This window comes from Paramormyrops kingsleyae, chromosome 7, assembly GCF_048594095.1.
Source record: "Paramormyrops kingsleyae isolate MSU_618 chromosome 7, PKINGS_0.4, whole genome shotgun sequence".
In the NCBI taxonomy this organism is placed as follows: domain Eukaryota; kingdom Metazoa; phylum Chordata; class Actinopteri; order Osteoglossiformes; family Mormyridae; genus Paramormyrops; species Paramormyrops kingsleyae.
Window position 1 is genome coordinate 14,755,868 of NC_132803.1, and position 27,621 is coordinate 14,783,488.

At 45.0% G+C, this 27,621-nt stretch overlaps 2 protein-coding genes across 8 annotated transcripts in view; one reads left to right on the forward strand and one right to left on the reverse strand.

Moving 5' to 3' along the window:
* Window positions 1–4,116: 4,116 nt before the first annotated feature.
* Window positions 4,117–13,694, forward strand: LOC111849922 (beta-adducin-like). Of its 2 annotated transcripts, none has more exons than XM_023823235.2 (15): window positions 4,117–4,664; window positions 5,939–6,065; window positions 7,399–7,540; window positions 8,136–8,287; window positions 8,439–8,519; window positions 8,735–8,884; window positions 9,327–9,470; window positions 9,572–9,670; window positions 9,806–9,982; window positions 10,373–10,621; window positions 11,329–11,445; window positions 11,616–11,705; window positions 11,832–12,009; window positions 12,099–12,176; window positions 12,335–13,694. In XM_023823235.2, exons 2-15 carry the CDS (start codon window positions 5,946–5,948, stop codon window positions 12,598–12,600), a joined length of 2,043 nt encoding a protein of 680 aa, XP_023679003.2. In that variant the 5' UTR covers window positions 4,117–4,664; window positions 5,939–5,945; the 3' UTR covers window positions 12,601–13,694. The 2 variants fall into 2 exon arrangements, with proteins under 2 accessions (XP_023679003.2, XP_023679001.2); XM_023823233.2 differs by having other exon boundaries at window positions 4,118–4,664; window positions 5,918–6,065.
* Window positions 6,369–27,621, reverse strand: part of kcnn2 (potassium calcium-activated channel subfamily N member 2) — a 53,487-nt gene continuing 32,234 nt past the window's right edge. The window contains exons 7-12 of one of the 6 annotated variants that reach the window (XR_011992368.1): window positions 14,686–14,910; window positions 14,121–14,273; window positions 9,081–12,521; window positions 8,632–8,870; window positions 8,282–8,516; window positions 6,369–7,588 (exon numbers count right to left, since the gene is read on the reverse strand). Coding sequence is in view for 2 of the 6 variants with exons in the window: in XM_023823237.2 (XP_023679005.1) it covers window positions 23,090–23,374; window positions 24,358–24,427 (355 nt within the window). In the remaining 4 variants the exon portion in view is untranslated. Of the gene's footprint in view, window positions 8,517–8,631; window positions 8,871–9,080; window positions 12,522–14,120; window positions 14,274–14,685; window positions 14,911–21,169; window positions 23,375–24,357; window positions 24,428–24,468; window positions 25,004–27,621 lie in introns of those variants that run through there. The other 5 variants (XR_002839658.2, XR_011992367.1, XM_023823237.2 and 2 more) reach the window with 5 other exon arrangements.

Here is a 27,621-nt window from a genome sequence, read left to right on the forward strand (position 1 = left end):
AAAAGGCATGGTAAAGACGTGTGTCAGTTTGTGTGTGTACTGAAATCATCTTTATAATCTGTTACCTTGATTTTCCCCATTTTCACACTTGTAAAGATGATAACACAGAATCTTGGATCACATTTGTCCTTTAATTCTGCATAACCAATCATACGCAGGCTTACAGCAAGCCAGAAACCTCCCCAGACAAGCACAGCAGAAGAGAGATGGATAATGCCGCTTCTTTCAAAAAGATTTATGACCTAAAGGTCAAAAAGGTCACAGGTCAAAAGTTCACTGGGTGGGCGGGGTTGGGGTGGAGCCAGGTTATGTCACGACTAGTGACGTTGTTAATTATTTGCATATGTTGGGAGAGGGGTGGTTTTTAAAAATTATTTGTTTATGTTTATTATTATTATTTTAATTAATTATTTATTTTTATTATTTATTTATTTATTATTATTTTAATAATTTATTTTATTTTTATTATTATTATTTATTTTATTTTGACTAGTTTGGAGAGTGAAATGAAGTTCCAGTGAATTGTGTGCTTATGAGTGGGGTTTGTCGGAATAGCCCCGTGCTATGGGGGTGCTGGCTGACGGTGCCGAGCACGGAGCTGAGCGCGTACCTGAGCGGGTCGGTTACCTGATGGAGTGTGAGTGTACGCTGGGTCTGCCTGTGGTGCGGTACTGTGGGAAGGTCCTGGTCGGTCCGGAGCGTGTAAATGTTGCGGATAAGGACTTTGGAGATTCTGCAAAGGACTCAGAGATTGTGAGAGCGATGTTGGAGCTTATCCCTGTGTTGCGCGAGTCTGAAAGAAACTGTGTGAAAATGAGGAAGTTGAAGCTAAGAATGAGAGGAGGAGGAGGTGGGTCTGACGCTATCCTCCAATAAGCGCTTAGCAGCAGCAGTTTTAAGCAGCAGCAGAAATATTGAATATTGAAATATTAAAACTAGTGCAAAATAATAGCAATGTCACCAATTGCAACTGAGGTATTTCTTCTGACTTTTTCCCACTCTTTTGCGCTCCCTAATTAAATGACACCCTATAGGCCAGCCCTGGATTCAACAGTAAACATGAAAACTGGAGAGCAGATGCAAACCACTGGCACAGAGGGCCAGAAGAGGAATGGAACCTACGAGGCTTTCAGAGGCTGAGAGGCTGTTTATATTATGGCCAGGATTTCAATCAATGGCTTAATCATGTCTAATTGCTTAAGAGTTTAACTGAAATAAGATACAACATTCTAATCGTTTTCTTCAAGTAGTTGTGCTCTTTACATCTCAGTGGGATTGCTCACTTAAGTGGGTAAACACTGCATTAACATACAGCCATATACATACAATCATGAAAGTCTTCAAAATAAGAGCACCACTGCACAGGACCACACTTACTGGCTGGATTTTAAACATGGGATTTAAGATGAAACACAGTTGAGGAACCCTGAAGCTTGGACTCTTTATTAAACCTAGCATGCCTTTGACTGTCTCAGACTGTGTTGCGTGAAAAACAGATGACGGCAAAGCAGCTGTTAAAGGCTCACCTTGGACCTTTGGCTGAACATTCCTGACATCTAGTGGGGTTGTCGCGTCATTGCAGCACTGGAAAAAAAGTTCTTGGACGTGTCAAGTAATACGGTCTGTGTGCAATTTACTTTTCAAGGACTGTATTGGGATACATTATTGGAATACACTCAAACAAATAACTGCTTTTTTCAATAAACTGTTACCTTTTTATTTTTAGTTATTATTTTTAATAACATTTTATCTTTTTCTATTTAATATTTTCAATAAAGCTTCACCTTTTTGTCATTTGGGCCCATGTCAATGCTAAGTGTCAAGTGGTTAGATGCATGAATGATGCTAGCAGACGGAGAGATAGGAGACAGGATTGACTGACACCACAGTCTTTCACAAGGACAACAATCACCGTTTGTTGTTTCTTTGCAGAGCACGTGATGAGGAGACGCAAACAGCCGAGGAACGTGGACTTTCCAAATGAATTCTCAGCTTGATTGTGTACAGATGCAAACTAAGTATTGAAAGCAATGTTAACTGAAGCATCCTAATAAGTCATGATCAGCAGTGTATAAGTCATGATCAGCAGTGTATAAGTCATGATCAGCAGTGTATAAGTCATGATCAGCAGTGTATAAATGTGTGACGTGGTTTTAAATCTTCTAACGATTTTTAGTGGAGGATTCACATGCTTCCCGTCATACTCATATCTCACTGGGTAACTAACATATTAGGAAGGAGTCATGTGTCAATTAAGGACCTGGGTTCGGTAAAGTATGTGGGTAAACATGAGTGTCCTGCAATGGGTTGGTGCCCCATCCTGGGTTCTTCACTGCCTTGTACTCGTAGGCTCTGGGCCCCCTGTGACCCTGAATAGTGGTTTGGAAGATAAAATGGATGGAAGATAGATTACACTAATTTATAGAGCTGGGAAATTTATTGCAGTAACGCATGCGGTATTTTGTTACTGCAATACAGAAATAGTATGAGCATAGATTTTACTAGAGACCTATAACATTCCTCTCACACTGTAAACAACATCAGCATTTAGGTTATAATGTTGCACAGAATCCCAGAATTGAGAGCTAAAGTCAAAACATTCAGGTAGCTACTCATACTTACCTTGGTTTACTTTGTTATAAAAAATAACCTGACTCAGGCACTCATAGGTTAAAAATATTGCGATTTGCAATAATTATTTTATTGAACCTTAAAATATTAAGATCTTTCATGTTACAAATTGGTAGTTTCAGTCATTGTCATGCTTCTGTTTTTAGAGCCATTTGTCATAAAAGAATCTTGAAGTAGGTTTGAAGTTTTAGATAGATCATGCCATCAGGATTAAGTAGGGATTCCATCCTGTTGGGTACCTGCGATTTTTATGTACATGAGATGTATACTATTAATCCCCCAGGTGTGTGATTATCATTCTCACAAACTTGATGTTATGTTGAGGAAGAAATGACTCTTGCGACCATTTCAGTGTCCAAAAGGACTAAGTGTGAGTGTGAATGGACCTAGACCACAAACAAGCTGAAGTGGACCAGAAAGTGAACTGAGTGCTTTTGGATGGTGTGAATACAAAGAGGATTGAGTTCTCTTTCTATTTGCCCACTTTATGGTCCACTTAAAGAGCTCTGAGTGTGGTTCTTTTAGAGAGGGCTACAGTATATATGAATACGCCCTTAATTACACACTCGCCGCGCAGCTTGCGATCCTGGTCGCCCACCACCAGCGCGCCTGGGACTGCCTCCCATCCCGGACCTGTGGGCATAGAGAGCAGCGGTGCAGGAGAGCATTTGGTGCAAGCCAGCTGTGCTGATGTTTGGGTGGGAGCTGAGAACACCAGTGGATTTTGTGTTCAGGTGGCCCCAGAACCAGAGGTACCACAGAACCTGCGGTGCCTCCTGGGCAATCTGAAGGGTGTGAAAACTGGCCCAGCAGCACCAAGGCGCAGCGACTGCCTGACAGATGTGTTCCAACAATGCATGCAGCCGAGGGCAGGACTTTGACATTGTGGATCCGGTTTGGGTGCACTGTCCCACTCATAAGAAGGGACAGCTGCCCAATCTAGACAGTCATTGATGGGGATCGGCGGGGATCCGCAAGTGCCTCTCCTGGCTGCAGCTCCCCATGACGAAAAGCTGCTGTTCTGCAGAAGGACCGTCTGGCACTGAATCTTCCCCTGGCCTGACCTGACACTCCTGCAGCAGCCGAGAATGAGGATGCACCTGGAAACTAGCCTTGGGGACAGTGACATGCCGGCTGTGGTGGCAACGACGGTCTCCACAGCATCTGTGGGACTTAGTGTTGGAATTGAGGGTTGCCAAAGACGGCTGACCCCTCAGGTGGGGGCAATGTAATTCTGCAGGGCTGCTTCCAAGAGAATGACTATTCATATTACCAGCATGACTTGTTTGTGTTATACTGTAGCAATGTTTAGCATATGTTTTTGCTGGCACCCAACCTTAGTGTGAATGTCATGTTGTTCCCCAAAACACTTTATCCATCATCTAATCCAGTGTGTTAATACCTCTGCATCGAAATAACTCCAAGACGGCATAAACACAACCTAGTTTTGCAAGCAGATATCCAGGACGGGTCAAGTTGAGCCTAGTGCCTATAGGAGACAGTGTTGGACACTGGGAAAACACAACTATCAACCTATTCTATAACTGATCTCTAATTACTCCCAAAATATTCATCAGGAGATGGAAAAAAGTGACATAAGCCAGTCCTAAATCAGATCCAGGCTAAAAAGGAGTAAAGAAATGTGTCTGATTTTACATGAAAAAAAATCTACTTAGTCAACAATAATCTCGATTGCTTAGCTACCAAAAACATAAGTTTATAAAATGTTTAATCCCTAGACTGCTTAATATAGCATAAAAGCTTACAATCTCTATCAACCAACGGGAGTGCAGGGCAGAGACCGCGACTGGGAAGCGTGAGAGTCAAACAGGCGATAGGCGTGGTAGAGCTGGTCCGGTGCAGTTTGACGGACTGGAGCGGGGAGATTAACGGGGCACGTTATTGCTTTTTGGGATGCATTTAGATTTATTGTATTCTCGCCTTCCTTCGCTTTCATTGGTTATCGCCACCTGAATCACATTTGGATGAGACTCATGTATCACGACGTCTTAAGGCGTGGGGAATGTGCTAAGGTAAGATCTGATCGGATTATGGTAGTGGTCGTCACCTGGATGTGTGTCTGCCACACCTTATGCTGATAGTGAAACAAACCCATGCATTTCTTTCTAGATGGTGCTCACCGTGCTTATTCAACATGAATGTCACAGAATGCTTATACTGGACATATCTGTAAACGCGCCTATATCGTATCCTCAAATTAAGCGTCATTAAAACGTGTCTTTGCCGTTATATCTTATTGATCTGAAAGAAACTGTTGCTAGTTTTCAGTTCTGAAATGAACCTTGTTTTGGTGAAGGATAGCGAGCAATGGCCGTCCTTCGGCATCCTAGGTAATTCAGTTGGAGACGGAGAGTAAAGTGGGGTTTATGTGCTCAAAGCACACAGAAGGCTGATCTGTACTGCATGTCGTCCACGGTTGTGCTGCAAATTCACACCTCGTCCCAAACCGTGTAGCTGAACAACGTTTGGATAAATAAGACGTGATGTTTTTATGTGCATGGTCGAATGATTATAGCTATTTACAATTTACAATATCGATGCTATCTTTCGTCGCACACCGGAATTGAATTTGAATTGGTGAATTATAATCGAGCTGTTTTCGTGCAGCACGTAAACATTACGTCATTTTAATTATAAAAATAATTTTAATAACAATTTATTCAAGGTTGTTGTTGAGTGTCGTGTTTATGTGTCGGTAGCAGGCCGTTTTGGCGATGTAATCGGTTCTGTAATACCAGAGGGGCAAGATTAACAACGCATATTCCCTCGTCGCGTTTTATCTGATGGGTAAAAATGCCCCGCAGCCTCGCGCCTCAAAGCATAGGCTCTCCGAGGATGCTGCTGTCACGCTCCTGCTGCGGTTGCTAGGCAGCGGAGGTCGGGAGTGTGGGTAAAGGATGCCGATATGATATGAGAGGAAGCACCGACATGCAAGCAAACTCCTGTTTAATCAAGACACAGAAACGTTTTTTTTTTTGTATGTGACCCATATTTGGAGATGTTTGAAACCGCGAATGACTGCTGGTTCGCTGCTTAGTGCTTATATGAAATTTATGTGGCTGTCCAACCTTATCCTATGCTAGGAAACACAGCTAAATGTAACCAGCCATCCAGTCAATCTGAGGATGCTCACATATTTATACACATAATGCCTCTGGGGTTCGAACCCACAGCCCTGGAGGTATAAGGCCCAAACACTGTCCTCTTCAGCACGGTATCATAGTGTAAGCCTGTGTTTCTTCCTGTTTCCCCATTTGCGGTCCAGTTATCGGCCACTTCTCCACAGAGTTAAGATGAGCGTTTCGCCTGTACCACACAGTCCTGGTGATGCCACACAGGCGGTTGACCTCCCACTTCCAGATGGCCTTCTGGCACAAGACCAGGCATCACTGTCCACTATCCTGCAGAGTCCCGTGAGTTTTGCTATTCTTCCAACCTTGTATTCAAAGAAAACATTATATCTAATCCTGATCTTATAACATTCAAAATAATCACTTTTTAAAACCTTCAGTTTTAGTAAGGAACCTTGAGCTCTTATTTTGTGTGTCAAAATCGACGATGACTCATCTACTACAAACCAGATTTACCTAGAGGTACTAATAAAGTAACTTGAACTTACTTATAACTTACTGATAACACCATATAACACAGTTTTTGTGTCTGTGAAATAACTATTAGTTTCTGTTAGCTTATATATCCAAATGATAGAAAATAACTTTCATTTCAAAATATCTTTGATTTTGTGGTCAGGAAATCAATAGTTCAGAACACACATTAGATAACATTAACAGCCTTTGCAAGAGACTTTTTTTACAAAATCATCTCACTTGTGTCCATATAGTCCAATTAAACTTAAGAATTACATGTCCTTTTAGACTGATGATTGTAAACTAAGTTACTGTCACAAACAAGACCCCAGATGTAGTCCCCCATCATATTCTCGTTGTATTGTCCTTGGTATCGACGCTCGAATTCCTTGAGATCTTGGTGGAATCTTTCTCCTTGTTCCTCTGAGTACGCTCTCATGTTCTCCTTAAAATTTTGTAGATGAGCATCCAGGATGTGCACCTTTAGCAACATCCTACACCCCATAGCCTGATAGTTCCTTACTAGTGTCTCTACCACATACACATAATTCTCAGCCTTATGATTTCCGAGGAATTCCCGTACTACTGCGATGAAGCTACTCCAAGCTGCTTTTGGACCTCTGTGAGGGTGCTGGGAAATTGCTGACACTCCATGATTTTCGTTATCTGTGGTCCAACAAAGATACCAGCTTTTACTTTGGCCTCAGACAGCTTGGGAAAGAATTCTTCTAGGTAGCCATGTCAACGACATCTAGCGATATATCTGACTGATGTTACAGCAATTACATCGCTGTATGTTTAGACTTTATATATACAACAGCTTGGCACCATAACTTAATGCCGTTGAATGACAGAATTATTAGCAGTGACTCAAACAAGGTTTTGCTGCAGTGATGCTAAACTTATGGCCATGACTGTATACAAAATGTTGGAGAGAAGTGACAAAACCAATGTTTTGAATCAATGGATGATTGTTACTAGTTGCTTTTGACCCAAGCAACATGAAAATTACATTGTCTTGCCAGGAACAAAACAAAAAATTTTTTGTTGTTGCCTTGTGTAATCTATGTCCTACAGATGCTTTCAGTCATATTCACACTGCCCTCATCGATTACATTCTATGTCTGCTCATAGCATTCTTTCTCTTCCTCATTGTCAGTCCTTCAGGGAAGAGCTGGATATCCTGATCCAGGATCAGATGAAGAAGGACAGCAGCTCCTCCAGCCTGTGGGCCCTGCAGCGCATTGCTGACTTTCTGTCTTCCTATGGTGCCTCTGTGGCTCTCCCCACCTCGCCATGTTGTAGGTGTCTCCTGTTGTCTCATTGCCGCATACAAACCCCGACTGATGCTACATGTTAGCAGATGTGAATTAACACACTCGATGCCATGTAGAAACTTTGCTGTAGTGATGGACAAAATGACGCTTAATTAATGAACTATTTGCTGTATTTTTTTAACCCACTAGATGGTGCTCTCTTTGCAAAAATGGGCACAGAGCATGCCCCAAAGCAAACCAAGAGCACCATCTAGTGGAGTCAAGAAATACAGCAAATGGTTCAAGAAGAATAATTTTGCCCATCACTTCTTTACTGCTGTAGGGGCATAGACCACTGCTTCTAAGTGAAATTGTGTACCAGGACCCACTGAGACACCAAAATTACCTCTTTGTGGTGTCCTAGCATCACTTGGCACATAATAATCTCATCATGTCGATGTTTCGCATCGACTCAACGCAAAGGACTAGTCAATATCAAGTCAAATTCAGTTTTTACTTGTAAGCACAGTGATAAACTATTTACTTGCTTAACATGATACCTAATATTTTTACTTGTTCCTTTGTGGGTCCTAATGGCGTGCGGCTACCATCTGCACTGGCTGTCCCCTGGTCACTGTAGCCTTGACGACAGTGATGCCGATCAATGACCTGCGAGGCAGGGATCCTGGCTCCATGGCGAAGGGGGAGGGCCTGCAGCGCTGCAAACTGGCCAGCGTTTACCGCCTGTTGGACTTTTACGGCTGGGCCCGCCTCAGCCGCACATACCTCACGGTGAGCCCGCCTGTCCCCACGAAGAGCCGGCTGTCAGCGTGACTGCATCTCTGTTCCGGATGCGTCTTTGTATATCCGTGCGTCCAGCTGCAGCTGCACAGTCTTTCGTCGAATTTCTCGGCGCATTGAGGTGCCTCGCCTGTCTTTCCAGCTGCGCGTGAGTAAGGAGCAGGATCACTTCCTGGTGCTTCCAGACGGCTTGTCGTACAGCGAGGCGACGGCCTGCAGCCTGGTGAGTCACACGCGCATCCACATTTCTGTCTTTGTGAGAACTTTCCACCCACCCTTCTTTCAACAAAGTAATCCCATTGCAGTTTAATTCACAACAGAGTTGGCACACTTACTGTTTTGAAACACAGCACTCTGCCATCTTTATTGTTCCTTCGTACACAAACACGGGCACCCACATCCCCCGCAGGCTCTGAAGGATGATGCATGTGTCCCCAGGTAAAGGTGAATGTCCTGGGGGAGGTGGTTGAGCAGGGCAGCACCGCACTGGGGGTGGACCTTGGCGTCTTTGACCTGCATGCTGCCATCCACTCTGCCCGGCCTGACGTGCGCTGCCTGCTTCACCTTCAAACACCTGCCACGGCAGCGGTGGGTACATTGCTTGTGTAAATGTACAGAGGAGGAGCACAAATGCTAGCCTCAGTGCAACTTGTATGTCACTTAAATACCTTCTACCTTTAATCAGTCTAATTACCTTAAATTAACACTGGAAACATATGTATGCAGAACTAATTTTTTTTTATCCTGCAAGCATGTACAATTTCTTAATCACAGTGCCACCTACTGGTGTATTGCTTCAATAACGGCTCACAATCTCTGAGTATCCATGGAGACCAAGGGTGTAGCTCAGGGTAGTCCTCTCTGGGGGTCTCGCAGAGGTTTGCCATGTTGTGTCTCAGAGCTCTCTCGCTTTCTCCTGGACCTGGTGTCAGTGGATCCTCTCTTGCGCACCACTGAACTGTGAGTGACGTGGAATATCCAGCAGACGACTTGACAGCACTGAGCTCTGCCCTGTCTGTGTGCCGGAAAGGTGTCAGCCATGAAATGCGGCCTGCTGCCGCTCTCCCACGAGGCCCTCCTGGTGGGTGGGGCAGCCTACTACAGCTACAGCGGCTGCCTGGAGGAGGCCAGCGAGAGGCTGGAGCTGCAGAGGAACCTGGGCCCCACCTGCAAGGTTATACCCAGAAACACCATGTGATGGACAGTGTGCAGCTGGAATGCTGGGGCGATTGGAGTGGTGCTACAATGCTGTGGTGCTATGTTCCTCGTACTCAGGTTCTGGTCCTAAGGAACCACGGTATAATGGCTCTTGGAGAATCAGTGGAGGAGGCTTTCTACATCATCTATCATGTGCAGGCAGCCTGTCAGATACAGGTGAGATACTCCAATAGCATCCACACTCCTAACGTCCCGCTGATGCTGATGGTTTGAACATGCCTTCTTACTGTGGGGAGGCAAAGTTCATTCATCAGGATGGCATCAGGCTGCAGTGCCCCTTTCTGCCTACAGGTGTCAGCCATGTGCAGCGCTGGTGGAGAGAAGAACCTGATCCTGTTAGACCGGGCCACCCAGAGGCCCTACCCGGCCGGCACTGTAGGCTGGGCGGGGTCCACTTTCGGCCCAATGCACAAAAGCCGGCGCGGGGAGCACGAGTTTGAGGCACTAATGAGGATGCTTGACAACCTGGTGAGGCCAGAACTAAACAGCAACCTTTTTTATCCCGTTTCATGTGCTCTGTAGTGTAAACAAAGTAACTTACAGGGTTTCTATTCAAGTGGGCAAATTAACTCCCTGTAATAGAGAAACCACACAATGCCTTGGTCATTAGCTTTAGCCGAATAAGAAAATAAATAATAGCAGTGACAGACAAGCACAATGCACAACGGCATATTAAATTAGACGTGATCATAAATCTGCATCGGCCCCAAGGGCTGGAGGCCTGTGAGTTTAGGTAACATTTGAGTTAGCAGGTGATTTGCAACTGAAACAGCAGGTAAATTGTTAGGAGCTGAGGGGGCACCGGGGGGGGGGGGCAGCAGTGTGACAACCCCGCCTGGTTCTCTCTGCTCCTGCCAGGGCTACAGGACGGGCTACCCGTACCGCTTCCCAGTGCTGCGGGACCGAGCACAGGCACGGCGGGAGGTGGAGGTCGCCGCCAGCGGCATGACTGCCCTCAGCCTGGAGTGGGCCGGGGGCCGGCGCCACCTGCGGCCACCCCCCCACGCCCAAAGGCAGCGGCAGGAGAGGGCCAAGTGGCTCAACACGCCCAACAGCTACTGCAGGGTGGACCAGACTCAGGACAGCCCAGGGTGGCAGCGCTGCACTGTAAGGGCAAGGGGAGCCCGTGCAGGGACTCTTCTGTTATACAGGGACGTAGAAGGGGCCTCGCTCTGTATCTCATGCATGCGTGTGCAGTCAGCAGATGGTGGAGATGGATGAAAGTACGATGTGGATCTCACACATAAAAATGTACCTGGTATGCAGCCAGCATATAAAACATACAGTGCGGGCAGGAAGAGATTGGGAGCGAACGGTAAACACTGAGGATTCATCCACAGTCTCACGGAACTGTCACTATTGCGAAGTCACTTCGGAAGCTGGGTTAACTTTCCTGCTGAAAGTCGCCAGCTGCTCTCTCCCCTCCTGTTTCTAACTCTCTAACTGTCTCCAGTTCTCTGCAATGCAGGGGTAATTCACAGTCCCATGCTGATTACTGCAGTGCCTCCACTGCCCTCTGCTGGACATTTTTTCAAATGTCACAGAATTGCACAGAAGCAGTCAATCAAGTGCTCTCTTAACCAGTTCCTGTTTCTTTATGCATATCTTGTCTATACTGGATAAAAGCTGATATTAGTTTTACATTGGGAAACTATTTTAAAGCTTAACTTTAACTTTCTATGGAGAATGTCTAGAAATTCTAGTTATTCGAATTTTAATTACTTAACATAGAAGCCAATAAGCAGACTTATGTGATTGACTTTTCTGTTATTATTGTTGTAACATCTGAGTTCTCTTCCCCTTTCGATCCTCAGTGGTTGAAGGCTCAGGAGCTGAAACAGGGAAGTGGCTTGGCCATCAAGATGGAAAATCCCAACCAGTTTGTGCCTCTTTTCACCAATCCCCAGGAGGTGCTGGAGACGCGCAGAAAGGTGGGGTCTACATCACAGCCTCTGACACGAAACGGCCTATCCTGAGCAAGGGGGGGGGGGGGGTGGGGGTATGTGACGAAGCTAAACAAAAACAAAAAAATTGTGGTCAAAATCTCTTAGAGCGTCTATAGAACCAGGTGGCACATGCTAGCCTTTTGTCCCGCTGCCAGATCCGTGAGCAGAACCGGCAGGAGGTGAAGTGGGCGGGGCCTCAGTCCCACGTCCTGGCCAGCATGCTGTCCGACACGGATCTTAACCAGGTCTGACTGAGCAGAGCCGCACATGGAGATCCACACCCTACTGCAAGACAGCCAGGGTGCCAGGTTCTTACCGTGTCACTTGTGTTTACATGTGTTTCACCCTCCTGTCCTTCCTCCTCACCTTAGGCCTCAGAGCCTAACCTGACCCAAACCGGGGCTCCCTCTGGCCCAGATAACAGTACCGCTGAGCCTCCGCCGGCCCCAGAACCCGAGCCCCCCAACCCCTTCAGCCAGCTTACGGATGAAGAGCTGGAAGAGTACCGGCTGGAGGTGCAGAGGAAGCAGCGCTTCGGCCTGAACGGAGGTACCCGCCCACGCGTTCTGCCACCTGTCATGTCACCCTGCTCTGCTCTCTACCTCTCGCTCCACATCCTCTATGTCTTCCTCTGGCAGCTGGGGCACAGCTGGTGGACATGCAGGCCGCCTCCCCCACAGCCTCACCGAAGATGGACGCCTCCAATCCCCCACCAGGTACTGATGCAGATGGCGCCCCCTTCTGGCACTCACGGGGAAACATACAGCAGTCACACACATGCTAGACGACACACCGGACACACAGGCTGACATAAGCATGTATGACACGATCTAGCTATTTGTCCTGATGCTAATATGCCACCTCCCCATCCCAGATGAGTTGCTGGTTGTGGCTCAAAATGGAAACAAGGAGAACCAGAATCAACAGGAGGAGGACCACCCTCTGGAGAGCGGGATGAAGGCACTGTCCATGGAGGAAACTATTCCAGCCTCCCCCACAGCATCCCCTGCTGAGCCCCCATCCAAGTCGCCCACCAAGCCGCCTGCTGCAGAAGCCTCGCCCTGCAAGAAGAAGAAGAAGTTCAGGACCCCATCATTCCTCAAGAAGAGCAAGAAACAGAATGTGAAGGTGGAGGCTTGATGGGACAGACAGATATACATACGAGACCCTTCCCTGTGCAAACAGGCTGCCTGGCTACCTCCCTCATTATTATGGGCTGCCTGGCCCTTCCCCTCATTACTACTGCCCCCCTGGCCCCCACTCATTACCACAGGTTGCCTGGTCCCTCCCTCATTACCACAGGGTTCTGGCCCCTCCCTCATTACCACAGGGTTCTGGCCCCTCCCTCATTACCACAGGGTTCTGGCCCCTCCCTCATTACTATAGGCCCCCTAACCTCTCCCTTATTACTTCTTCCCCCCTGGCCCCTCCCTCCACTACGGGTGGCCTGGGCCCTCCCTCATTGCCACAACCTGCTCCTGAGTCTGGTCCCTCATTACAACACACAACAGCATCAGTTACATTACATGACTTATATTACATCGGTTACAAGATTTCTGGTACAGCACACTGGATCCCTAGAAGGTTTGCTGTTATACCTTTGAATAGGCATGAATAAGCTAGAAAGGCTCCAGTAAAATATCCAGCTGTATAATTCGGTTGAGCCCTTTGGATAAAAAAAAAAAATCATCCAAGATTCAAAATAACCTTGCACAAGGGTTAAACTGACATGCACATCAGAGAAAAGAGCTGCATTCTCCATCGATAGGTATCACTAAGTATCCAGATGGACCCCAGAGGCAAAGGCAGGCACTGATTTTATTCTAACAACAGCAGGCAGTGATGGCTTCTATGTTTGCCATTTTCATTTCAAAAGCGATGGCTGCCCTGCTCAGATTGCATCTTAGATAAATGAACAACCGATAAGCGACAATCCCTCAATGAATGTCTGAAAGGTAAAGAGTCAGTGAGGGGAAAAGGCAGATTTTATTTCTGCTTTGTAGCTCATGGTTGTGCCTACAGGCCTGATATAGATGTCTTTTCGTATTCATGGTTGACTCATTGTATATTTAAAATGTACTTGTAAATAAGACTTGTATCAGTATTTTTCCCCTCTACAGGCATGGCAGTATCCCTTAAATACTGTCATTACTTGTGTTCCCAGTGTCTTTAACTGGTTTCCTGTTAGTCGTCAGTTGGATTAGGACCTCCCATTAAAGATCCAATCTGTTTTATGTGTTTTTCTTTTCTTTTCTACTGGATAAGACTGCCCCCTGCAGGGCGGTGCACGCTCACACCTCCCCAGAACACGAGGTGGAAACAGTGGCATCAAACTTCTGCATTCGCAGGAATGTTTGCTGTCTATCAGTCACAGACACGTTCTTCACTTTTACCCAAAGAACCCCCAAGAGCAGAGAGAGCCAGGCTGGGTCGCCACACCAAGTCTGCCTGGACTGTAGGTCACGTCCCCATCAACCTCAGCTCTAAGTGACACATGGCAAAACTGTGCATACAGAGCCCTAAATAATTAAAACTACGGTCCACACAGAGTTGCCTTGTGGGAGTGGAAGACAGCTGGGCTAAACTGAACCACCCATGAGTGAGAAGAAGGAAAACTCTGCATGGGGCGAGGACTTGTACTACGGTCCGGCAGCAGTTACCGTAGACGATCCCTAGAGGGGAGTGTCTCTCTTCCTTCCTGTTGCCCAGGGGAACGGTGGCTTCAACATCGCCCCCTTCTGCGCTGGATGTGCTGCGCTCATGTCCCCACCAGCGCCTCCCGCAGGACGATGTCCATGCGACGCTTCACGTGCCTAAAAACATGTGTTTACTTTTCTTATATTTCGTATTTTATGGGCTCCTGCAAGCTTTCTGCGCAGTCCCAAGCCCAAACAGGGAACTTATGCTAATTAGAATGCAAAGTCAACTGTGCAGGGCGCACGAAACGGAATACTAACTAGCACTTTAAGGAGGACGCCAACTCCCACCTGAAAAATTTACATGATGCAATATGGCAAACTCCTGTAACCATAACTGTATAAATATTTCATAAAAATAAAATTATAAACCAGTAAGAGATCGGATGGATAGACGAATGAAAGTAGTAACCAAACACGATGATAATAGGACAGTGTGGACTTGGATCTGAACTGCCTCTGGGGGCAGATGAAGACTGGTAATTAGGACAAAGAGGTACTCTTCCAGAGAGACTCCTACATTAATTACCATGCTGCGCTGAACATCCGCCGCGATGCCAGGGCCAGCCCATGCCACGGAGCAACTCCATGCTTGGACTTCAAGGTCATCGGCTGCAGCGGCTGGATTGTGGCGCCCCCTAGCAGTGATGCTTATGAGTGCAGCAGAGCTGGTCCCACCCACCAAGCACGTTGTAGACCAGGCACTGCTGAAGCCACAGAGCCCCCTGGTGGTGGTGCTGTGTTGGTGCTGTACCTGGTCGACATGGGCGTGGCAAAGTATGAGAACGAAGTGGGGAGTAATCGTGGGAGTGGACAGTCACCATGCAGAGGGATTTGGGCAGGTACACAGACCAGCCCCAGCTTAAAATATTTGATCTTGCTGTACTCATAAGCTTTTGTTAAAACACAAAATAGGAACTGAGTGAAAATAATTTTTTTCATGCTTTGACTTATATACCATACCTGGAGTTTATTACAGAGAACACACAATCCAGTGCATGAACAAATTATCTCAAACTCTACACCTTTCTGTATTTTTGACCAGACTAGATAGCCTAGATGGTTTGCTTTGGGGCATTAATTGAGCCCTTATTTTATTAGAGAGCACCATCTAGTGGTGTCAGAAAATACAGCAACTGGTTCACGAAGTTTCATTTGATCATCATTAGGTAACCAATACATGAAAAAACATACAAACAAAAACAGACTAGAATTACAAAAATTTTATCTTTACTGAAATCAGCTGAAAAGAGGGCAGTACATCCTGCAGAATAAACAAGGTGGTCAGGAGGTGCTCCTTGCCCCAGCAGAGCTGTTGCCACCCATCTGACCAATGGACATGCTGTCCAAAGGGTGACATACTCTAATTGGCAACTGTGTCAACACTGGACAGTTCCACAGGTAGAGAAAGACAGGAAATGTATACCAAGGTAAGATATGGTACACAGCATTATAGTATTATATATACCCAATAAGATGTCTAATGGCCATGGGTGATGAAGAGCTCTGCGACCTGGCCGGACCATTTCTGTAGCTGCCACCGGCAGCGATTCCCCAGCACCATCCATCGGGTGACATCAGCATGACATCGCAGACAGTTTGAGGCCACGGCCTCACTTATCATGAAACATTAGCCGGTCATTACGGCGTCACACATGTAGAACACACCCAGGAGCCAAGCTCTGGGACACGTGAGAAGCTCAAGGAGGCAGGGGGGGGTAACTCAAGAACTCCCCAAGGGCGTAACCCGAGAATGTTCTGGAGCGGCTGTGGCGACTTGTTTTCTGACTTCTGTGGAGGTGCCCAGCAAAGTACGAGCCACACGCAGACGGTGGAATCAGCTCAGAAGATGCTGGATGCAGCGGCATCTTCTCTGGTCAGGGAGCGCTATAGTACCTCTCTCATTTTCTCCTGTTAGCCCCCACCTGCATTACTCCGCCCCATGCTCTGTGGCAATGCACTCCTGCACTGGACATGTCAGACATGTCTTAGAAACATGGGGGGGGCTTTGAAGTGGATAAATGAGCCATACAGAACAGCTGCCATCTCTCAGATCTCTGGGTTTCACAGACATCAGCTACACCCCCCCCCCCCCCCCAAACTACTAAATCAGCCTCTCCACTTCCAGATCCCACCTCTGCCGGTTCAGCCTCCCACATCCATCCATCTGCTCTCTTCCACCCCGCCCCCCGCCCCCCCCTCCCACAGCAGCACGGGCTCCCCTCTCGCTCCCTGTGCCCATCTACCCAGCTTGCACGAGTCTCCTCCTCTCCTGTCATGGTCGCTTGCATCCAAGGGAATCCCACTCCCCCAGGTACAGGAAAGAAAAATGACTTCCTGCAATACCACTGCTGCTTGGTCCTGTGACTCGTAAGATTGCAGGGCCTGTCAGCACATCTTGGTCGTTCGTGAAAAGAATGAAAGCTCATAATACACCACAATGCAGATTGATATAAATCCTGCTTGGGCCGCATTGAACTGAATTACGCAAAGAGCACCAGGGTCAAACAATTCAGATGCAAATAGACATTGATGGAAAGGAGAAAAAATATATTTTGGAAGAAAACTGAACAACTGTATTTTGAGGGTTCATTGAAATTTGGTACCCTCTACTGGAGTTAAATAGCATGATAAGAGCCTATACTGGCCCCAGGCCAGTTTGCGTCTCGCAGATCAACTAAGGGCAAAACGCAGCAACTGGACGTCAGGTTTTCAGGTTAGTACATGTGTTTTCTGTTTAAGGAAAATCTGATAGAAAATAGTATTGTTTTTTGTTTCCTTGTCAATTTGTGATTTTCCGTTATATATCTAAGGGACAGTACATTAAATTTTGTGCTCATAAAACTACCTGTGTATATGCATATATAATGTTAAATTTCACATCCTATTCAACCAATTTTTAAAATGTCTCAGCTGTTCTCTCCAAAATGGCATTCATTGTGAGCGTAAGTTTTATTTTTATTTTTTTACTAATATACCCTTATTATATGGTGTTACTTGATTTGCAGACTACCTTCATTTTAAATATTCCAGCATGAACTCACTGTGATTGCTTGCAAGGAAACTCATGTTCCTGATTATACTATTGCCTTTTGAAAATCAGGCTAACGCGATAGATACAGTACATCGGTGTGCACTTCGTTATTTTTCAGAATGTCTGCAGCTGTAAAACTATGAAAGCAATCGAGTGTTTACAGTTTTGAAAGCTTTGGACTACGCAGATGAGTGAATACCATATAAAATATAATACTCAGGGTCTCTCCTACAAGCCAGATCACAGATTTTTTTAAAGAAAATAATTACTCTAAATTGACTGAAACGTTTAAAAATCACAAAACACTGACACTATAAAAAAAAGCATTAGAGGAATCAATGCCTGAAGTAACACTACCTTTACAGATTGCTCTGATTGGACAGCAAATTAAACTTGTGCTGTTCCATTGAAATAAGGAGGCGTGTCATTTCCCCTACCCTATCCCATCAGGCATTATGGGCCCCTCAGGCAGTCCCTCTGACCATTTGAGTGTGGTCGTGCAGCAACATTCATTTAGAGTTTTATAAATATTCATACTTCTAATTAATCCTCAAGGGAATATCCAATTAAATGTGAAATTCCAAATACAACACAAGTGGTTCTGAAATGTAAACATTGGAGAATTTCTTAAAACACCACCTTCTCTCAATCAGCAATAAATGATTAAAAACCAAATTTTCCAAATATATTACTGCTGATATGACAACCGATCCAGCCTTATTTGTAAAACATCTAAAAACTAATTTCCATAATATATATTATGCATCTGAAAAACTGTAATGGACCTTTAAAAATACTTTTTTTTTCACAGTCTATGGAGCACAACTGCAGCATGAGACTCTGGACAAAGGTATGTGATCCTTCACGCTGCTGTAGTCAGAATGACCCCTGAACCAGTGCTTGAAGTGTGCAGGTTCTCACCGGTACGCAATACCTCATTGTTTTTCTCTTCAGAGTACCAGTACTGCTCAATATCAGTAATAACAAGGGAAGTACTGGCACCAGGTAAAAGGAGTTACCAGCATCTGGTACTGAATAGCAAAGGAAGTATAGACACTCCTCTACTTAAGAATGAGATACGTTCTGAACGGCTGTTCATAACTTGAAATGTTCGTAAGTCGTTATTCAACATCATTTTAAGGGTATACGCAAGTTGTACTAGGTGGTATTGGCACGCAAAAAAAAATATATATATATATATGTTGCGAACAGGAAATGAGAGCCCAAGGAACACAATTTGGACTTGCAATCCTCTTCGTTTGTATGTCTGAAAGTTCATAAGTTGAAAGTTCGTAAGTAGAGGAGCGTCTGTACTGGCACCTGGTAGTGAATAATAAGGGGAGTACCGGCACTTCATACTGAATAACAAGGGGAGTACCAACACCTGGTACCCAATAGCAAAGGGAGTAACGACACCTGGTACTGATTAACAAGGGGAGTACCGACACCTGGTACTGATTAACAAGGGGAGTACCGACACCTGGTACTGATTAACAAGGGAAGTACTGACACCTGGTACTGAATAACAAGGGGAGTACCGACACCTGGTACTGATTAACAAGGGGAGTACCGACACCTGGTACTGATTAACAAGGGGAGTACCGACACCTGGTACTGATTAACAAGGGGAGTACCGACACCTGGTACTGATTAACAAGGGAAGTACTGACACCTGGTACTGAATAACAAGGGGAGTACCGACACCTGGTACTGATTAACAAGGGGAGTACCGACACCTGGTACTGATTAACAAGGGGAGTACCGACACCTGGTACTGATTAACAAGGGGAGTACCGACACCTGGTACTGATTAACAAGGGGAGTACCGACACCTGGTACTGATTAACAAGGGAAGTACTGACACCTGGTACTGAATAACAAGGGGAGTACCGACACCTGGTACTGATTAACAAGGGGAGTACCGACACCTGGTACTGATTAACAAGGGAAGTACTGACACCTGGTACTGAATAACAAGGGGAGTACCGACACCTGGTACTGATTAACAAGGGGAGTACCGACACCTGGTACTGATTAACAAGGGGAGTACCGACACCTGGTACTGAATAACAAGGGGAGTACCGACACCTGGTACTGATTAACAAGGGGAGTACCGACACCTGGTACTGAATAACAAGGGGAGTACCGACACCTGGTACTGAATAACAAGGTGAGTACCAGCACCTGATACTGAAAAGTAAGGGGAGTATTGGCACCTGGTACTGAATAGCAAGGGGCGTACTGGGACCTGGAACTGAGTAGCAAGGGGAGTACTGGCACCTAGTACCGAATAACAAGAGGAGCACTGGCACCTGATACCGAATAACAAGCAGAGTACCAGCACCTGGTACTGAATAACAAAAGGAGTATCAGCACCTTGTGCTGAATAACAAGGGGAGTACCGGCTCCTGGTAATTGGCACCTAGCACAGAATGACAAGGGGAGTACCATCACCTGCTACTGATTAACAAGGGGAGTACCGACACCTGGTACTGAATAACAAGGGGAGTACCGACACCTGGTACTGAATAACAAGGTGAGTACCAGCACCTGATACTGAAAAGTAAGGGGAGTATCGGCTCCTGGTAATTGGCACCTAGTACAGAATGACAAGGGGAGTACCATCACCTGCTACTGAGTAACAAGGGGAGTACCAGCACCTGGTACTGAATAACAAAAGGAGTATCAGCACCTTGTGCTGAAATAACAAGGGGAGTATCGGCTCCTGGTAATTGGCACCTAGCACAGAATGACAAGGGGAGTACCATCACCTGCTACTGAGTAACAAGGGGAGTACCAGCACCTGGTACTGAATAACAAAAGGAGTATCAGCACCTTGTGCTGAAATAACAAGGGGAGTATCGGCTCCTGGTAATTGGCACCTAGCACAGAATGACAAGGGGAGTACCATCACCTGCTACTGAGTAACAAGGGGAGTACCAGCACCTGGTGACTGGCACCTAGTACAGAATGACAAGGGGAGTACTATCACCTGCTACTGAGTAACAAGGGGAGTACCAGCACCTGGTGACTGGCACCTAGTACAGAATGACAAGGGGAGTACCATCACCTGCTACTGAGTAACAAGGGGAGTACCAGCACCTGGTGACTGGAACCTAGTACAGAATGACAAGGGGAGTACCATCACCTGCTACTGAGTAACAAGGGGAGTACCAGCACCTGGTGACTGGAACCTAGTACAGAATGACAAGGGGAGTACCATCACCTGCTACTGAGTAACAAGGGGAGTACCAGCACCTGGTACTGAGTAACAAGGGGAGTACCATCACCTGGTACTGAGTAACAAGGGGACTACTGGCACCTGTTTTTCCTCACTTCAAGCACTGCAGCTAGGATCCTTATTAAAAATAAAACATTCATACATTATCTTGTCAGTTTTTTCTTGTAGATAACACTTCAAAAAAGTCACCCTCCATAAAGCACAGTCATTTTTCTGACAAAGGGATGTGGAAATGTCAGACTGGTTGGAACGTTCGGGCAAAAGCATCTGACAAGGATTGGGGCAGGGAATGGGACCTTTCACCGGGAATACAGGGTGGGCCAGGACTCAAACTGACAGAACACACAAAAATACAAAAAAAAAAAAAAGCCTGGGGAGGGGCCTTTACCAATTTTTATTCATCACAAGAAATGGGAAGGAGGTGTAACTAACCAGCACACCAAGCTTGGTCATGTGACTCCTCCCCCTAAGCCTGCCCCAATCCCAGCCAGCTCTCACGGCAGCTACTCTCAGCCTCAAAATTGTAAATCTCCAAACTGCAAAACTACGCAGCACAAAAGCCTGTGGATGGAGATTTTTCCCCAAGCATTTGACACTTTGTAATATAATGAAAATTTTCACTGTCAAGTATTACCTGCCTGACTGAACCACCGAAAACCTTTTTTAGTTCCTGGTGACATTAAAGTTCTTGAAACCAGCACTGACTGGTTTAGTATAAAAAAAAAGTCAAAGGCAAACTTAATTTGAACAGTTGAATATTTATTTTATATACAGTACATACTCTTGCGTATCATTGTTGTTGAAACTTCCTATAAGTTCGGAATACATTAAACAAAATACTGCAAGTTTGTTATGTGACATTTCGGAAGGGGGGGGGGGGTTTATGGGGTATGGACGAATTTAGATGCCCAGTCTTATTTTGCTGTGTTGGAGAGTGGCTTCGACAATTCATCTGCGCGTCCAATCAGGAAGCCTCAAACAAAACTGCTTTTGTTTATTTGTTTTCAGGTATTGCTGGCTTTAGAATCCCAAAGCACTGATGGAACAAACCCAAAGTGACCTAATCAGCCAGTGTGGAGCACATTATCAAAACCAGGATAGTATTAAAAACAAAGAGTTCATCTTTTTTTTTTAGGTATGAGTCCAAAACTAAAGAAATTTCAACAGTTACTCTATTATTTGATTTCACTACAGTTTTCTAGCTGCCGATAAATATACCATATTACAGCCTTGTCTTTTATTTTCCCATTTTTTATAGCTATATTGTGCAAACTGCCAAGAAACAGCCATGTCTATCTCAATGCGTGGTACTGGTGTGGCTTAACGCATTGTGCTGATCCACCATCTGTACCCATGCCTGACCAAATCTGCTGGATGTGTTCTGGCCATTTGAGAAAATAGGTGCTCAGTCCTCCTGCAAGGAGGGGACTGGCTGTACAACTGCTTTTTTTTTACATTTTGTTCCACCAGAACACATCTACCTATTTTAAGCTAACAATACAGGCTGCGAATTTGAGTTTATTTGTGGAACCATGAACACCAAACTCCTGCTCCAAAGACTGGGTACACCCTCTTCTGAAGAAATCTCTTATTTTAGACTAGAAATGGACAACTTATAATGAGAAAATGTTGAGTAGAGGGCCTGTTAGTTATGCTATGCTATGCTATGCTATGCTAACTACTCATTCCTTAATTAGTTGTTCTGGTTTGCATAGGGAACCCAGCTGGGTGTGCTATAGGTGTGGACACTGAACCAGTTGAAAGCTTCATATAGACAGGTGGTCCGGCCAAAGATTATTTCTTCAGGTCATTACACAAACATCTACAGGAAAGTGTAGGTCCTCACTTCTGGCCAGTCCCATCTTTAATACCGGACAGAACCCTGGAAAAAGCTACAACTTGCCACCCTAATCACACCATAAGCTGAAAACTGGAAACGAGTGATTTTATTATGAACGATGCATAAGGTAGCCTGCAGAATAACCAGGAAGAACAAGTTCAGGTTCTCTTTTGAGGAAAGGTTCTCTTTCGCAGCTTCACCCGACAAATAGCTAATTTAAAGGGGCACTCTACCTAAAAACCACGTTTCTTACTCAAAATCTAGGATGCATCCTTCGCGTCACGTGTCTTATCTCTGTAGTGGAGTGGCTACAAATGACTTTCATGATCAACAAGAGCAATTAAAGCTCTGGGTGGCTGCCCTGACCCCAAACAGGCTCAGCTGTGCTGAAGGATCCACTCGCGGTTGAGCAGGAAACGCGCTATTGGTGAGACACGGCAAAGGTGGAACTGACTCTTCCTGAGATCAGCCAGCCATGGTCGCCCTCTTGAGCTGCCCATGAGACAAAGTGGTATTAAAAACTGTGCAGTTGGTATAATAAAGCCACCGCAGGCTTTAATTGCTTTTGTTAAGAGATGAACAAACCTCACATTGACGTGACATCGGAGAGAGGACGACAACTGCTTTCAACGTAAGAAGCATGTCAAATGTTATTTTTGGTAGAAAGCTCCTTTAAAGTTGATTTTCCAGGTAACTTGGATTCTGTCATCAGAATTTGGATAGTATTTATTAAAACCATAAGGCTTTACAATAAATGAATGTTGGCCATATGATGGCAAAAGTCTTCACTGCATGTTTTTTTATTTTTAAACTGAAGTCTAGCTGCTCTCTGAGGAGGTTGGTGGTGCTGTGGAGGTGGACCTTCTCCGAGACATGGACAGGGAGCGCTCGGGACTGTAGGGGCTCTGTTTGTCGAAGGGCTGCATCTGGACCTCCAGAAAATCCCTGTGCTGCTGGCTTATGGTCTGGCTTATGAGGCCGGGCAGAGCCTGAAGGCTTCCCAGGAGCGTCTCAAGCTTGGTCTCCAGAATGGCGATCCTCTTCTCCATGTCCTCGCCCCTTTCGTTCAAGTCCGAAATCAGGTCGTACATGATATTCTGTGTCTGCACACAGAAGGAAAAGCGGACGCTATGTGAGCTTACGTGCCATATTTTCTCAAAAGAATAATTTTTCAGATGATGTGACATTCATTTTAACAATTTTAAACACTAGGAACTACTAGGAAATAAATAAACAAACAAATTTGATTACGAATGGCCAAATGTCTGCAAAGAAACAGGTTTAGAGATATTATCGTGTATAGAAAACTAACCACAAATTACATTTGTGGGAGCCTAAATCACTATAACACCAAACTCAGAGATAAACACATTGAAAATACTGCCATGAACTGAAAGTTTTAATTGAAAGTTAACACCATTGTCACATGACCTTCTGCATCACTGAAACCCTGTACTGGAGTTTTAGATCCTGGCAAATGTCTACGGTGCCTGTATGGTGGTTTAAGAAGCCTTAACAGTGACATAGATGTTTGACTTACTAAATCAGCCACATGCAGATGTGTGTGTCAAAAGATTTGAGAAGTGGCCCCTCAAAAAGTCCCTGCAGGGCACTGATCCAAATGTACTCTCAAACGGGGGGGGGGGTCTGGAGTGCATGAGCATCGGCCCCCTTTTGCCTGAACAACTGAAAGTGCCTCCCTTTTGCCTTAGTGCCCCTTTCCAATCACCGATGATCACTGATTTGGCAAACCACAAGCCAGTTAAAATTTGTTTTGGTTTGCCAAGGGGAGACCCCCCCCCCCCCCCCTGAATTTTACTGAGGGTCCAATGATTGAGCACCTGCCCCTTTAAAAGTCTCTGCACAGCCCTGTTCCTGAACACTGAAATGTATACTCATGCTGGTCCTACATATAATATGGTGCTGGCAGACCAACAGTGCTGTGATTGGTATTGCTCATTGTTACATAATTACAAAACGTCTAGTTAGTAGACAGAGAAAATGTACCAAATTCGGCCTGGCGGTGATGCCACATCACCATTCGAGGGAGCACCCAGACACGCACGAGGACAATGGCACTGCTTACCTTTGCCAGGTCCACTAGGGAGTTTGCTTGGTCGTTCAGCTTCCGTTGCTCCATTTTTACGCTTCGTAATCTGAATGCAAGACCATTTGAACCAACGTTTTAAGCAAAGATGGCTGGTTAACAGAAACGTGAAGCACTCAATACTCTTCAAACATGCAAAGGAACATGTCGAAAATGCTTGCAGGAACCCTTAATTCTTGATGTGGCTTGGTGAATGACATGCAAGCTATACCCACAGTGGGAAATAAAGTCAACAGGCAGGTTATTTGTCACCAATGGAGAATTTAGCTCAATATTTAACCATTGAAGCCCTTATTATTATTTTTTGGCCAATCCAATGCTTAGTTAGTTAAGATATTTATAAACTTTTTCAACAAGCAAAATAGTATATCTGGCAGTAGAAATCAGTTTTGGAGACGTCGTAGCCATGCCCCCCCGCCCCGGGTGTCTCTGATTCACACCTCTGCTGTTGTGCTTCCTTTTGCTCGCTGCCGAGTGACACTCCACCACTCAGGAAGGCTAGGGCCAACCACGGGAGTGGCGTGCCTCTCGCTGCCGACAGCCCGCTTCCTGCATGTGCCTGGGCGGTCTGTAGGTGGCGCTGATACGGAAGCCGGCAGAAAAACCCTGGCTCACACCCTCCCTCCTGCAAAACTCCCAGTCACAATATGACATAGCTAGGTTTATTTGATAATACCGGATAGTCTTAATAGGTCTTGATGGATTCCGCAGATATCCGTCTAGATATTCGTAAAAAAGGTAAAACTTGAACCAAAGCAGAAGCATCTCATGTCTTCATTGCAGACATATGATACACAAAGTACATCAACTTCAAAATATTTGCAAGCTTCACCTTTCAATGAGCTGAAATGCTACATGTTTAATTCCGCTAATTCAGTGTAGGGAATAATCATTGTGGGAATAGCCTAGCGTGCCCTTAAAAGAGTAAATGCATAGTGGAAATCTTAATTAGATGGCATGGACATTGCGTAAATATTCATTGTCATGAGAAATATCTGCACAGTTTCTTTTTGCAATGGACTGAAAAATGCCCAGACCAAAGAAAATGCAAATCTTTAGAAAGTAAATGGGGAGGAGGGTTTTCATATTTCCATGCAAAAGATTGTAATTTGCAGGCATTCAAACACAGGCAGACATGTGTGACTAAAATAACGTGGTGGGTCAATGGGGGGGTGATCACAGTTTTTCCAATAGAAGGACCTTGGAAATCATCGTAAGTAAGGATTGCAGGATGAATTTCATTTTGCCGTCCAGGAGGAAGGACATATAAACACCACATCATTGTTAGCCAACATGACTCAAAAATCAGACCATTTATTTTTGAAAAATTTTTCAAAAAAGCAGAGCTAGCTCGATAGCCTTTTTCTCAGAACAGTAAAACGTGTTTTGTAAAGAGTTCTGAAAGGTCTCCATGCTGCCAAAAGGTAGGCTTGCCAGAATACATTAATCATTTGAATTGTTTTTTAACCCAAAGTCCCAAGAACAATAAAAACAAAAGAAACAATTAAAGACTGAAATCCAAACAAAATGTATAAATGGTGTTTCACCAATGTCAAAAATAACTCTTACAGTCTGCTTCCGAAGCTTGAAAAGCAACTTTGACTTTGCGATGACGTAAAGCATAAAAGTGTCAGTCCACCGGCTAAAACATCCAGCCTGAGAATGCAGAGCCAAATGGAAATAAATGCTTTGTTTGCATTTGGGTCTCATTTTAGTCATTATCAATTGTTTAGCTCCCATAGTGCTGTTTCCCTCACATACAAATACAGGACAGTGGCGCCTGTGGAATTTAACGACTACAAAACCAGTTTTCTCCTGGTTCCATAAAGTATTTCCCCGTATAAATTTATCGGTGGGTGTAGCGCGGTAGGGAAATAACTCAAATCAATTTCATCAGTCTGAAGAGAGGAATGGAATCAATCTCTGGCAAGCCCCCTAATAATAATGGTATGAAACTTACTTATCAAATGAGGAAGTGGCTAAGGATTGTATTTGTTGAGACTGAAGGACAAATCCTCACTTGCATGCACACAACATTACTGGGTTGAAATGTGGAAGACGAAAATGGTCAGACGGACTTACTTTCGAGCTCTATAGCATTGTGTAGACACAAACAGGAAAAAAGAAAATATAAAATACACAAATTAATAATTACAACACACAACTCCAACATGTGACAGCTGTCAAAGTAGATTCCAGGGATGACGGAAACGGCGTTTAGGCTAGCGACAGCGGTAAAGGCTATGAATACTTTAGCTGTAATTGGTGCATTGTGATTTTTGTATTTCAGAGAGAAGCTGGTCTCAAGCCCAGACATTTCGCTTCAGCGTTGCCAGCATTTATAACCTCAACACAAACCACACCAAGCCGCCGTCAAGAGCTTGGTGGTGGCGGCTTCTTACTTTCCATACATGACGGTGAACAGCGTCTGACATCCAAGACAGAACAGAAAACACTGAGAAGAGATCGGACAGCTTGACTCAGAGTCATGGTTACAACAGATGCATGCCGTACGTCAGAATGATGGTGGATGATTGGTACGCAGGTCCCAAGACGAGCGATGGGACAGGGGCCAGCAGAGAACATCAGAAGCCTTTACCCCAATGAGCTCCTCTGGCCCCAGTACACAGTGTGTTTAACACCATGATTGAGATTAAAATCAAAACTCACTTGAGCATTAATTTTTTTACAAAGCACACCAACTGAAAACAAAACTGCACATTTACAAACTGGTCACATTTACTTCATTTTGCTAAATATACAATAAAACTTTAACAAAACTGATAGGCCTATTTCAAACACCACATACTCACATGCAAATTGCATTAAGATCCCGATATCGAGAAAAATATAATTTAATTGCTGCTGTCTTGAATGTCTTTTTTCTTAAAAATGTGCAAAAAGAGAAAAATGACAAAATAACAGATCACTCCATCAAAACAGTCCGACTTCTCCAGATTTTCTAAGCAAAACATGAATAAAAGGTCCGGATTCCCCGCTGCAATGAAACAGTCTGACAGGACACTGTTATTCAGCACCGATAATAAACAGCAGTAACTGACGGGTCTTTATTTAAAGATTCGGAACAGTCCTAGTACATAACAGAACAAGTCAATGGCAGGGTAATTCCACAAGTGATGATTCCAGTACCATAAAACCCATCCCTTAAACTGCCTCCTCAGTGCACTACCGTCACCAGGGGCGTAGTCACCAGGGGCGTAGTCACCAGGGGCGTAGTTGGAT